General features: G+C 51.3%; 1 protein-coding gene across 1 annotated transcript; it reads right to left on the bottom strand.

The window, feature by feature from the left end:
* Positions 1-8705: 8705 nt before the first annotated feature.
* On the bottom strand, positions 8706-10686 carry LOC140903659 (uncharacterized). Its single transcript, XM_073325289.1, has 2 exons — positions 9945-10686; positions 8706-9358 (listed from the first exon to the last, which is right to left on the bottom strand). The coding sequence occupies exons 1-2, from the start codon at positions 10342-10344 to the stop codon at positions 8838-8840; spliced, it is 921 nt and encodes a 306-aa protein (XP_073181390.1). The 5' UTR covers positions 10345-10686; the 3' UTR covers positions 8706-8837.
* Between the last annotated feature and the right edge of the window lie 828 nt (positions 10687-11514).

Below are 11514 nucleotides of genomic sequence, written 5' to 3' on the forward strand. Positions count from 1 at the left end.
GATCCCGCTAGATGGGCCTGGGCTGGTAGGGCAGGAACAGGCTAGCTGGCCATGCAGAAGCTTTCTCCCCACGGCCGTCCACCCCGCTGGGGGAAGGGAGCAAACCCATGGGACTGGCCTCAGCGGGACCGCAAGTCATGTTCCTGTCCCCCCAGTGCAAAACATCCCCGTGGCCCCAGGGCTGGGGGGACGGGGCAGAGACAAAGAGGATGGATCTCGACTGTTCTCAGTGGTGGCAGAGGACAGGACAAGGAGTAATGGTCTCAAGTTGCAGTGAGGGAGGTTTAGATTGGATATTAGGAAAAACTTTTTCACTAGAAGGGTGGTAAAACACTGGAATGCGTTACCTAGGGAGGTGTTGGAATCTCCTTCCTCAGAGGTTTTTAAGGTCAGGCTTGACAAAGCCCTGGCTGGGATGATTTAATGGGGATGGGTCCTGCTTTTGAGCAGGGGGTTGGACTAGATGACCCCCTGAGGTCCCTTCCAACCCTGATATTCTATGATGCTATGATCTGTGCCTCAGTTTCCCCTACCCATTCGGCTGCCAGCAAGTGTCTCACTACTTGTCTGCTCAGCAACTAGCACCTGCTCCATTGACGTGACACCCAACCGGACGCAGAAGGTGCCCGGACCCCTAGGGAGATCCCCTTTGCCCAGTGCGGGTGGCCCAGCTCTCTGCCAGGCGCGATGGGCTAACAGCGCCATGGGGCTCTTGCCCGTTTTGTGCGTGTGCAGCCTGATGGAATAAGGGAGTTAGTGAGAAGAACAACAAACCCTCCCCCGGCCCTGGCCCCGTGCCCGGGGGGCTGAGCCCAGCTCCCACACAGACAAATGACACTAAACTCCAAATAACCCCTCGGCACCAGCTCTAATTACTCAGGGAGCTGGGCCGGCAGCCAAGGGGTGCGGCCGGGAGACCCAGCACAGGCTGCGGGGCAGGGGCTGGCAGGGGGACTATGCAGCAGGATTCTTCGAGCGTAATTGGCTAGTATCAGATTCCTTTGGCAGCACCCAAGGTGCTAATTGGGAAAACGCCCCCCTCGCGCCGCCCCCCGTCTCGGGGGAACTGTCAGCAGCCTGGAGCAAGGCAGCAGGTTGGTGTTACAGAGGTCGATGCTACCTGGGGCTTTGTAAGCGACCCATTAACCCTTGTGCCCCCGCAGGGAAGCAGCATGATCCCGGCTGTGCAGTCCAGGAAACTGAGGCATGGAGGGAGACGGGCTGAGCCCCAGGTGGTGCAGCTGGTCAGGACCAGAAGCCAGGAGTCCTGGCTCTCGGACAGCATGGGCTGGAGGACTTGAGTTCCTGAGTTCTGTTCCCAGCTCTGTCACTGGGGGAGCTTGGGCAAGTCTCTGTGCCTCGGTTTCCCCATCTCTACCAGTGGGATAATAATAGCTCCCTGCTTCATGGGGCTATGCGGAGGGTTAATCTGTTAATGGCTGTACAGTGTCAAATAGCCCATTAGATAACTGCGAAGTATTGTTGTTTCCCTGCTTTAATCACTGGATCCTACTTCCTTCCCAGAGCAAGGAATTGAACCAGGTGTCCTGGCTCCCAGCCCCCACTAACCCCACCCCCCTCCTAGAGCCAGGAATAGACCCAGGTGTGCTGGCTCCCAGCCCCCTGCTCCAACCTACTAGACCCCACTCTCGCCCAGAGCTGGGGCTAGAACCCAGGCGTCCTGACTCCCTTCCCATTGCTCTGACTTCTAGCTAACATTGCCTCTTCATTAAAGCATACACTCCCTGTCCCACTGTGCAGCTAGGACAGCAGTTGAGTGGTAGGCTCAGGAGGGTGGGGGTGGGGGGGGTCTTCTCAAGTTGTGCCAATGACTGCCATGCAGCTGAGTGTTTGTACTCACCTGATCAGCAGAGACACAGCTGATGGCTGTCATACAGGTGGTCACTAGGTTTCAGAGTTAACACCCCACTGAGCTGAACAGGAAGAGATGGCACCACTCCGAGCATCCGTCTGTCGGCCAGGTCTGCAGTGAGTCCCAGCTGGGACAGTTTTTTCACAACCACAAGGGGTAAGGACTTAATTTGGGTTGGAACCTGGAATTCAGCAGACCCGACCCAGCTGCTGGTGGCTGCAGCGGCCCCAGCAGGCAGGATGGGAAGCCACAAGCACAGCAGCTGCCCCAGTGCAGCCGGCTGGGCTAGCTCCATCCCACCATGCCCTGCAGTGGGGCTACTCACCTCCCCCCACGAGCCTCCACTCTGTGTCCCCCAGAGCCGCCCTCACCCTGTGCCGGGGATGGGCTCTCTGGCCGCGCTCCCTCGCTGGTGGTCTGGGCCTTGTGGGCAAACACTATTGAACTCCCAGTCAGCGCACTGGGGAGACGTGGGGTGGAGAAGCCGTGCCACGTGTCTGGGGCTTCCTCCTCTTTGGCATGACCTAGGAGCCTCTGGGACTGAATGCCCAGTCACCCATAATCCAGTGGGGCCCGGCCCAGCCCCATCCTCCCATCCCCTGTTACCCAGAATCCCCCAGGGCCCTGCCTACCCCGCTGCCCCCAGCCCATTACCCAGAATCCCCTGGGGCCCTGCCCACTCATAAGAATGGCCAGACTGGATCAGACCAAAGATCCATCTAGCCCAGGATCCTGTCTGCTGACAGCGGCCAATGCCAGGTGCCCCAGAGGGAATGAACAGAACATGGAATCATCAAGTGATCCGTCCCCTGTCGCCCATTCCCAGCTTCTGGCAAACACCATCCCTGCCCATCCTGGCTAATAGCCATTGATGGACCTGTCCTCCGTTAACTTATCTAGTTCTTTTTCGAACCCTGTTATGTTCTTAGCCTTCACAACATCATCAAGCAAGGACTTCCACAGGTTGACGTGCATTGCGTAAAGAAATACTGCCTTTTGTTTGTTTTAACCTGCTGCCTATTAATTTCAGTTGGTGACCCCTAGTTCTTTTTGCATCCAATGAAGTGAGCTGTAGCTCACAAAAGCTTATGCTCAAATAAATTTGTTAGTCTCTAAGGTGCCACAAGTCCTCCTGTTCTTTTTCCTAGTTCTTGTGTTATGAGAATTAGTAAACAACACTTCCTTATCTACTTTCTCTACACCCATCATGATTTTATAGACCTCTATCATATCATAGAATCATAGAATCATAGAATTTCAGGGTTGGAAGGGACCTCAGGAGGTCATCTAGTCCAACCCCCTGCTCAAAGCAGGACCAACCCCAACTAAATCATCCCAGCCAGGGCTTTGTCAAGCCTCACCTTAAAAACTTCTAAGGAAGGAGATTCTACCACCTCCCTAGGTAACGCATTCCAGTGTTTCACCACCCTCCTGTGAAAAAGTTTTTCCTAATATCCAACCTAAACCTCCCCCACTTGAGACCATTACTCCTTGTCCTGTCCTCTTCTACCACTGAGAATAGTCTAGAACCATCCTCTCTGGAACCACCTCTCAGGTAGTTGAAAGCAGCTATCAAATCCCCCCTCATTCTTCTCTTCTGCAGACTAAACAATCCCAGTTCCCTCAGCCTCTCCTCATAAGTCGTGTTCCAGACCCCTAGTCATTTTTGTTGCCCTTCGCTGGACTCTCTCCAATTTATCCACATCCTTCTCGTAGTGTGGGGCCCAAAACTGGACACAGTACTCCAGATGAGGCCTCACCAATGTCGAATAGAGGGGGATGATCTCGTCCCTCGATCTGCTCGCTATGCCCCTACTTATACATCCCAAAATGCCATTGGCCTTCTTGGCAACAAGGGCACACTGCTGACTCATATCCAGCTTCTCGTCCACTGTCACCCCTAGGTCCTTTTCCGCAGAACTGCTGCCTAGCCATTCGGTGTGCATTGGGTTCTTCCGTCCTAAGTGCAGGACCCTGCACTTATCCTTATTGAACCTCATCAGATTTCTTTTGGCCCAATCCTCCAATTTGTCTAGGTCCCTCTGTATCCTATCCCTGCCCTCCAACGTATCTACCACTCCTCCCAGTTTAGTATCATCCGCAAATTTGCTGAGAGTGCAATCCACACCATCCTCCAGATCATTTATGAAGATATTGAACAAAACCGGCCCCAGGACCGACCCCTGGGGCACTCCACTTGACACCGGCTGCCAACTAGACATGGAGCCATTGATCACTACCCGTTGAGCCCGACAATCTAGCCAACTTTCTACCCACCTTATAGTGCATTCATCCAGCCCATACTTCTTTAACTTGCTGGCAAGAATACTGTGAATATCCCCCTTTAGTCGTCTCTTTTCCAAGTTGAAAAGTCCCAGTATTATTAATCTCTCCTCAAACGGAAGCTGTTCCATCTCCCTCATCATTTTTGTTGCCCTTTGCTGAACCTTTTCCATTCCAATATATCTTTTTTGAGATGGGGCGACCACATCTGCACGCAGCATTCCAGATGTGGGCATACCACGGATTTATAAAAAGGCAACATGATATTTTCTGTCCTATTATCCATCCCTTTCTTAATGATTCCCAGCATTCTGTTTGCTTTTTGACAGCCGCTGCACATTGGGTGGATGTTTTCAGAGAATTCTCCACACTGACTCCAAGATCTCTTTCTTGAGTGGTATCAGCTAATTTAGACCCCATCATTTTATATGTATAGTTGGGATTTTGTTTTCCAATGTGCATTACTTTGCATTTATCAACATGGAATTTCATCTGCCATTTTGTTGCCCAGTCACCCAGTTTTGAGAGATCCTTGTGTAGCTCTTCACAGTCTGCCTGGGTCTTAACTATCTTGAGTAGTTTTGTATCATCTGCAAATTTTGTCACCTCTCTGTTTACCCCTTTTCCCAGATCATTTATGAATATATTGAATAGGACTGGTCCCAGAACAGACCCCTGGGGGACACCACTATTTACCTCCCTCCATTTTGAAAACTGACCATTTATTCCTCCTCTTTGTTTCCTATCTTTTAATCAGTTACCAATCCATGAGAAGACCTTCCCTCTTACCCATGACAGCTCACTTTGCATAAGAGCCTTTGGTGAGGGACCTTGTCAAAGGCTTTCTGAAAATCTAAGTACACCATATCCACTGGATCCCCTTGGGGCACATGCCCATTGACCTCCTCAAAGAATTCTAGTAGATTGGTGAGGCATGATTTCCCCTTACAAAAACCATATTGACTCTTCCTCAGCAAATTATGTTCATCTCTGTGTCTGACAATTCTGTTCTTTACTATAATTTCCACCAGTTTGCCCAGTACTGAGGTCAGGCTTACCAGCCTATAATTGCCAGGATCGCCTCTGGAGCCCTTTTCAAAAATTGGTGTCACATTTGCTATCCTCCAGGCGTCTGGTACAGAAGCTGATTTAAATGATAGGTCACAGACCACAGTTAGTGGTTCTGCAATTCCACATTTGAGTTTCTTCCGAACTCTTGGGTGATACCATCTGGTCCTGGTGGCTTATTGCTGTTTAATCTATCAGTTTATTCCAAAACCTCTTCTAATGACACCTCAGTCTGGGACAGTTCCTCAGATTTGTCACCTAAAAAGTATGTCTCAGGTTTGGGAATCTCCCTCACATCCTCAGCCGTGAAGACCGATGCAAAGAATTCATTTTGTTCCTACGCAATGGCCTTATCGTCCTTGAGTGCTCCTTTAGCATCTCGATCGTCCGGTGGCCCTACTGGTTGTTAGCAGGCTTTCTGCCTCTGATGCACTGAAAAAAAAAATTGCTATTACTTTCTGAGGGTATGTCTGCACTACGAAATTAGGTCGAATTTATAGAAGTCGGTTTTGTAGAAAGCGTTTTTATACAGTCGACTGTGTGTCCCCACACAAATGCTCTAAGTGCATGTAGTCGGCAGAGTGTGTCCACAGGACCTAGGCAACCGTTGACTTCCGGAGCATTGCACTGTGGGTAGCTATCCCACAGTTCCCGCAGTCTCCGCCGCCCATTGGAATTCTGGGTAGAAATCCCAGTGCCTGATGGGGCTAAAACATTGTCGCGGGTGGTTCTGGGTACATGTCGTCAGGCCCCCGTTCCCTCCCTCCCTCCGTGAAAGCAAGGGCAGACAATCGTTTCGCGCCTTTTTTCCTGAGTTACCTGTGCAGACGCCATACCACGGCAAGCCTGGAGCCGCTCAGCTCACCGTCACCGTATGTCTCCTGGGTGCTGGCAGACGTGGGACTGCATTGCTACAGCAGCAGCTCATTGCCTTTTGGCAGCAGACAGTGCAGTATGACTGGTAGCCGTCGTCGACGTCGTCCTGGCTGCTCCTTTAACCGGGCGCCTGGGCAAACATGGGAGTGACTCAGCCAGGTCATTTCCCTTGTTTCGTCTCGTGGCGATTCAGTCCTACCGGCAGTGCGCTGTCTTTTAATCTGCAGCCAGCAGAAAATGACGGCTAGTCGTCATACTGCACCGTCTTCTGCCGAGCACCCAGGAGATGACGATGGCTAGCGGTCGTGCTGCAGTCTGCTGCCAGCAAGATGTATAAAGATAGATGAAGTGGCTGAAAACAAGAAATAGACCAGATTTGTTTTGTATTCATTTTCTCCTCCCTCCCACTGTGAAATCAACGGCCTGCTAAACCCAGTTTTGAGTTCTATCCTTGAGGTTTTGAGTTCTATCCTTGAGGGGGCCATTCAGTTTCTCGCAAAGCCACCCCCTTTGTTGATTTTAATTCCCTGTAAGCCAACCCTGTAAGCCATGTTGTCAGTCGCCCCTCCCTCTGTCAGGGCAACGGCAGACAATCGTTCCATGCCTTTTTTTCTGTGCAGACGCCATACCACGGCAAGCATGGAGCCTGCTCAGATCACTTTGGCAATTAGGAGCACATTAAACACCACGAGCATGGCTTGCAGTCCATCTTTGTGTGGAATGTTGGTGTAGAGGACTTCTACATCCATAGTGGCCAGGATGGTGTTATCAGGAAGATCACCGATGGATTGTAGTTTAACATATTCTTGTGGTTATTCTAAAATTTTTAGTCAACTAAATCATCTTTTTTTGGTCAAACTTCTCAAGGCTTGCAGCATAAAACAAATGAGAGAGCGCGCACGTGAAAAGAACCCTGATATTAACTTAATGTGTAATTGTATGGTCTTTTAAAATAAAGATTAAACAGGAAGCAGTGTTTGTAGAGTCGCAGTGTATAAATAGCCTTTGTGTAAGAGAAACAGTAGTTTTATATCAGGGTTCTCAAACTTTTTCATAGTATAGATCATATATTTTTGGAGAGATCCTCAGTGATTTGAGCATTGGTCTGCTAAACCCAGGGTTGTGAGTTCAATCCTTGAGGGGGCCATTTAGGGATCTGGGGCAAAAATTGGGGATTGGTCCTGCTTCAAGCAGGGGGTTGGACTAGATGACCTCCTGAGGTCCCTTCCAACCCTAACCTTCTATGATTCTATGATTCTATGATTATCCAGCAGTATATGCAGCACCAGAACCTGGCAAAGCAAAACCAGGCGAGTAGGTGACGTCAGCGCAGTGACGAGAGTGATGAGGACATGGACACAGACTTCTCTCAAAGCACGGGCCCTGGCAATGTGGGCATCATGGTGCTAATGGGGCAGGTTCATGCGGTGGAACGCCGATTCTGTGCTTGGGAAACAAGTGTTGCAGGTCTGGGACAATTCCCAGTGGCTGCGAAACTTTCGCATGCGTAAGGGCACTTTCATGGAACTTTGTGACTTGCTTTTCCCTGCCCTGAGGTGCAATAATACCAAGATGAGAGCAGCCCTCGCAGTTGAGAAGCGAGTGGCAATAGCCCTGTGGAAGCTTGCAACGCCAGACAGCTACCGGTCAGTCAGGAATCAATTTGGAGTGGGCAAATCTACTGTGCAGGCTGCTGTGATGCAAGTAGCCAACACAATCAAAGATCTGCTGACATTCCTGGGAAATGTGCAGGTCACAGTGGATGGCTTTGCTGCAATGGGATTCCCTAACTGTGGTGGGGCCATAGACGGAACCCATATCCCTATCTTGGCACCAGAGCACCAAGCCGGCGAGTACATAAACCGCAAGGGGTACTTTTCGATAGTGCTGCAAGCTCTGGTGGATCACAAGGGACGTTTCACCAACATCAACGTGGGATGGTCGGGAAAGGTGCATGATGCTCGCATCTTCAGGAACTCTGGTCTGTTTCAAAAGCTGCAGGAAGGGACTTTATTCCCAGACCAGAAAATAACCATTGGGGATGTTGAAATGCCTATAGTTATCCTTGGGGACCCAGCCTACCCCTTAATGCCCTGGCTCATGAAGCCGTACACAGGCAGCCTGGACAGTGGTCAGGAGCTGTTCAACTACAAGCTGAGCAAGTGCAGAATGGTGGTAGAATGTGCATTTGGACGTTTAAAGGCACGCTGGCGCAGTTTACTGACTCGCTTAGACGTCAGCGAATCCAATATTCCCACTGTTATTACTGCTTGCTGTGTGCTCCACAATATCTGTGAGAGTAAGGGGGAGACGTTTATGGTGGGGTGGGAGGTTGAGGCAAATCGCCTGGCTGCTGGTTACGCGCAGCCAGACACCAGGCGGTTAGAAGAGCACAGGAGGGCGCGGTGTGCATCAGAGAAGCTTTGAAAACCAGTTTCATGACTGGCCAGGCTACGGTGTGAAAGTTCTGTTGTTTCTCCTTGATGAAACCCCCCGTCCCTTGGTTCACATTACTTCCCTGTAAGCTAACCACCCTCCCCTCCTCCCTTCGATCACCGCTTGCAGAGGCAATAAAGTCATTGTTGCTTCACATTCATGCATTCTTTATAAATTCATCACACAAATAGGGGGATAACTACCAAGGTAGCCCAGGAGGGGTGGTGGAGGAGAGAAGCACCAGGAGGGGTGGTGGAGGAGGGAAGAACAAGGCCCCACAGCACTTTAAAAGTTTAAAACTTTAAAACTTATTGAATGCCAGCCTTCTGTTGCTTGGGCGATCCTCTGGGGTGGAGCGGCTGGGTGGCCGGAGGCCCCCGCTCCACGTTCTTGGGCGTCTGGGTGAGGAGGCTATGGAACTTGGGGAGGAGGGCAGTTGGTTACACAGGGGCTGTAGCGGTGGTCTGTGCTCCTGTTGCCTTTCCTGCAGCTCAGCCATATGCTGGAGCATATTGGTTTGATCCTCCAGCAGCCTCAGCATTGAATCCTGCCTCCTCTCATCACGCTGCCACCACCTTTCAGCTTCAGCCCTTTCTTCAGCCCACCACTTACTCTCCTCAGCCCGCCACCTCTCCTCCCGGTCATTTTGTGCTTTCCTGCATTCTGACATTGTCTGCCTCCATGCATTCGTCTGTGCTCTGTCAGTGTGGGAGGACAGCATAAGCTCAGAGAACATTTCATCGTGAGTATGTTTTTTTCGCCTTCTAATTTTCGCTAGCCTCTGGGAAGGAGAAGATCCTGTGATCCTTGAAACACATGCAGCTGGTGGAGAAAAAAAAGGGACAGTGGTATTTAAAAAGGCACATTTTATAGAACAATGGGTGCACTTTCATGGTAAACCTTGCTGTTAACATTACATACATAGCACATGTGCTTTCGTTCCAAGGTCGCATGTTGCCTCCCCTCCCCGGTGCGTGGCTAGCACCTCTCCCCTCCCCCCTACCCATGGCTAACAGCGGGGAACATTTCTGTTCAGCCACAGGCAAACAGCCCAGCAGGAACGGGCACCTCTGAATGTCCCCTTAAGAGAAGCACTCTATTTCAACCAGGTGAGCATGAATGATATCACTCTCCTGAGGATAACACAGAGAGATAAAGAATGGATGTTGTTTGAACGCCAGAAAACATACACTGCAATACTTTGTTCTACAATGATTCCCAAGTATGTGCTACTGGCCTGGAGTGGTAAAGTGTCCTACCATGGTGGATGGAATAAGGCTGCCCTCCCCAGAAACCTTTTGCAAAGGTTTTGGGAGTACATCCAGGAGAGCCGCGAATGCCAGGACAAATTAATCATTAAACATGCTTGCTTTTAAACCATGTATAGTATTTTAAAAGGTACACTCACCAGAGGTCCCCTCTCCGCCTGGCGGGTCCGGGATGCAGCCTTGGGTGGGTCCGGGGGGTACTGGCTCCAGGTCCAGGGTGAGAAACAGTTCCTGGCTGTTGGGAAAACTGGTTTCTCTGCTTGCTTGCTGTGAGCTATCTACAACCTCATCATCATCTTCCTCGTCTCCAAAACCTGCTTTCATGTTGCCTCCATCTCCATTGAAGGAATCAAACAACACGGCTGGGGTAGTGGTGGCTGAACCCCCTAAAATGGCATGCAGCTCATCATAGAAGTGGCATGTTTTGGGCTCTGACCCGGAGTGGCCGTTCGCCTCTCTGGTTTTCTGGTAGGCTTGCCTCAGCTCCTTAAGTTTCACGCGGCACTGCTTCGGGTCCCTGTTATGGCCTCTGTCCTTCATGCCCTGGGAGATTTTGACAAATGTTTTGGCATTTCAAAAACTGGAACATAGTTCTGATAGCACGGATTCCTCTCCCCGTACAGCGATCAGATCCCGTACCTCCCGATCAGTCCATGCTGGAGCTCTTTTGCGATTCTGGGACTCCATCATGGTCACCTCTGCTGATGAGCTCTGCATGGTCACCTGCAGCTTGCCAAGCTGGCCAAACACGAAATTGAAATTCAAAAATTCGCGGGCCTTTTCCTGTCTACCTGGCCAGTGCATCTGAGTTGAGAGTGCTGTCCAGAGCGGTCACAATGGAGCACTCTGGGATAGCTCCCGGAGGCCAATACCGTCTAATTGTGTCCACAGTACCCCAAATTCGACCCAGCAAGGCCAATTTCAGCGCTAATCCCCTTGTTGGGGGTGGAGTAAGGAAATTGATTTTAAGAGCCCTTTAAGTCGAAAAAAGGGCTTTGTCATGTGGACGGGTGCAGGGTTAAATCGATTTAATGCTGCTAAATTTGACCTCAACTCCTAGTGTAGACCAGGGCTGAGGCTTTGGCTAACTGTTCCTCAAATTCTTTTTTGGCCTTCCTAATTGTATATTTACACTTAATTTGCCAGAGTGTATGCTCCTTTCTATTTTTCTCACTAGGATTTAACTTCCACTTTTTAAAGGATACCACTCCTATAGCCTCAGCCCATTACCCAGAATCCCCCGGGGCCCTGCCCATCCCCCTGGCCCCAGCCTGTTACCCAGAATCCCCCAGGGCCCTGCCCACCCCATGGCCCCATCCCATGGCCCCAGAACATTACCCAGAATCCCCTGGGGCTCTGCGCATCCCCCTGGCCCCAGCCCATTACCCAGAATTCCCCAGGGCCCTGCCCACCCCATGGCCCCAGCCCGTTACCCAGAATCCCCTGGGGCCCTGCCCATCCCCCTGGCCCCAGTCCATTACCCAGAATTCCCAGGGGCCCTGCCCACCCCCTGGCCCCAGCCCATTACACACCGTGATGCTGGCAGGCCCTGGCACCCACCTGCGCCCACGATGCCAATGGGGGGCTGAGGCCCAGGCAGGCTGTGCCCGGTGCTGAGCTGCGGGAGGAAGGAAGCTCATCGCCCTTGTCAGCGCTTGGCTTCCCCTCGCAGGGACAGGGACTTGTGGCCACGGCCCGCCCCGCTCCAGC

Source organism: Lepidochelys kempii, chromosome 26 (assembly GCF_965140265.1).
Source record: "Lepidochelys kempii isolate rLepKem1 chromosome 26, rLepKem1.hap2, whole genome shotgun sequence".
NCBI lineage: Eukaryota > Metazoa > Chordata > Testudines > Cheloniidae > Lepidochelys > Lepidochelys kempii.

Coding starts and splice junctions, on each gene's coding strand:
- LOC140903659 (XM_073325289.1), bottom strand. CDS start 10,344: ATGAAGGACAGAGGCCATAACAGGGACCCGAAGCAGTGCCGCGTGAAA. Junction 9,359..9,944: donor AGGCGGAGAGGGGACCTCTG/GTGAGTGTACCT, acceptor TTTCTCCACCAG/CTGCATGTGTTTCAAGGATC.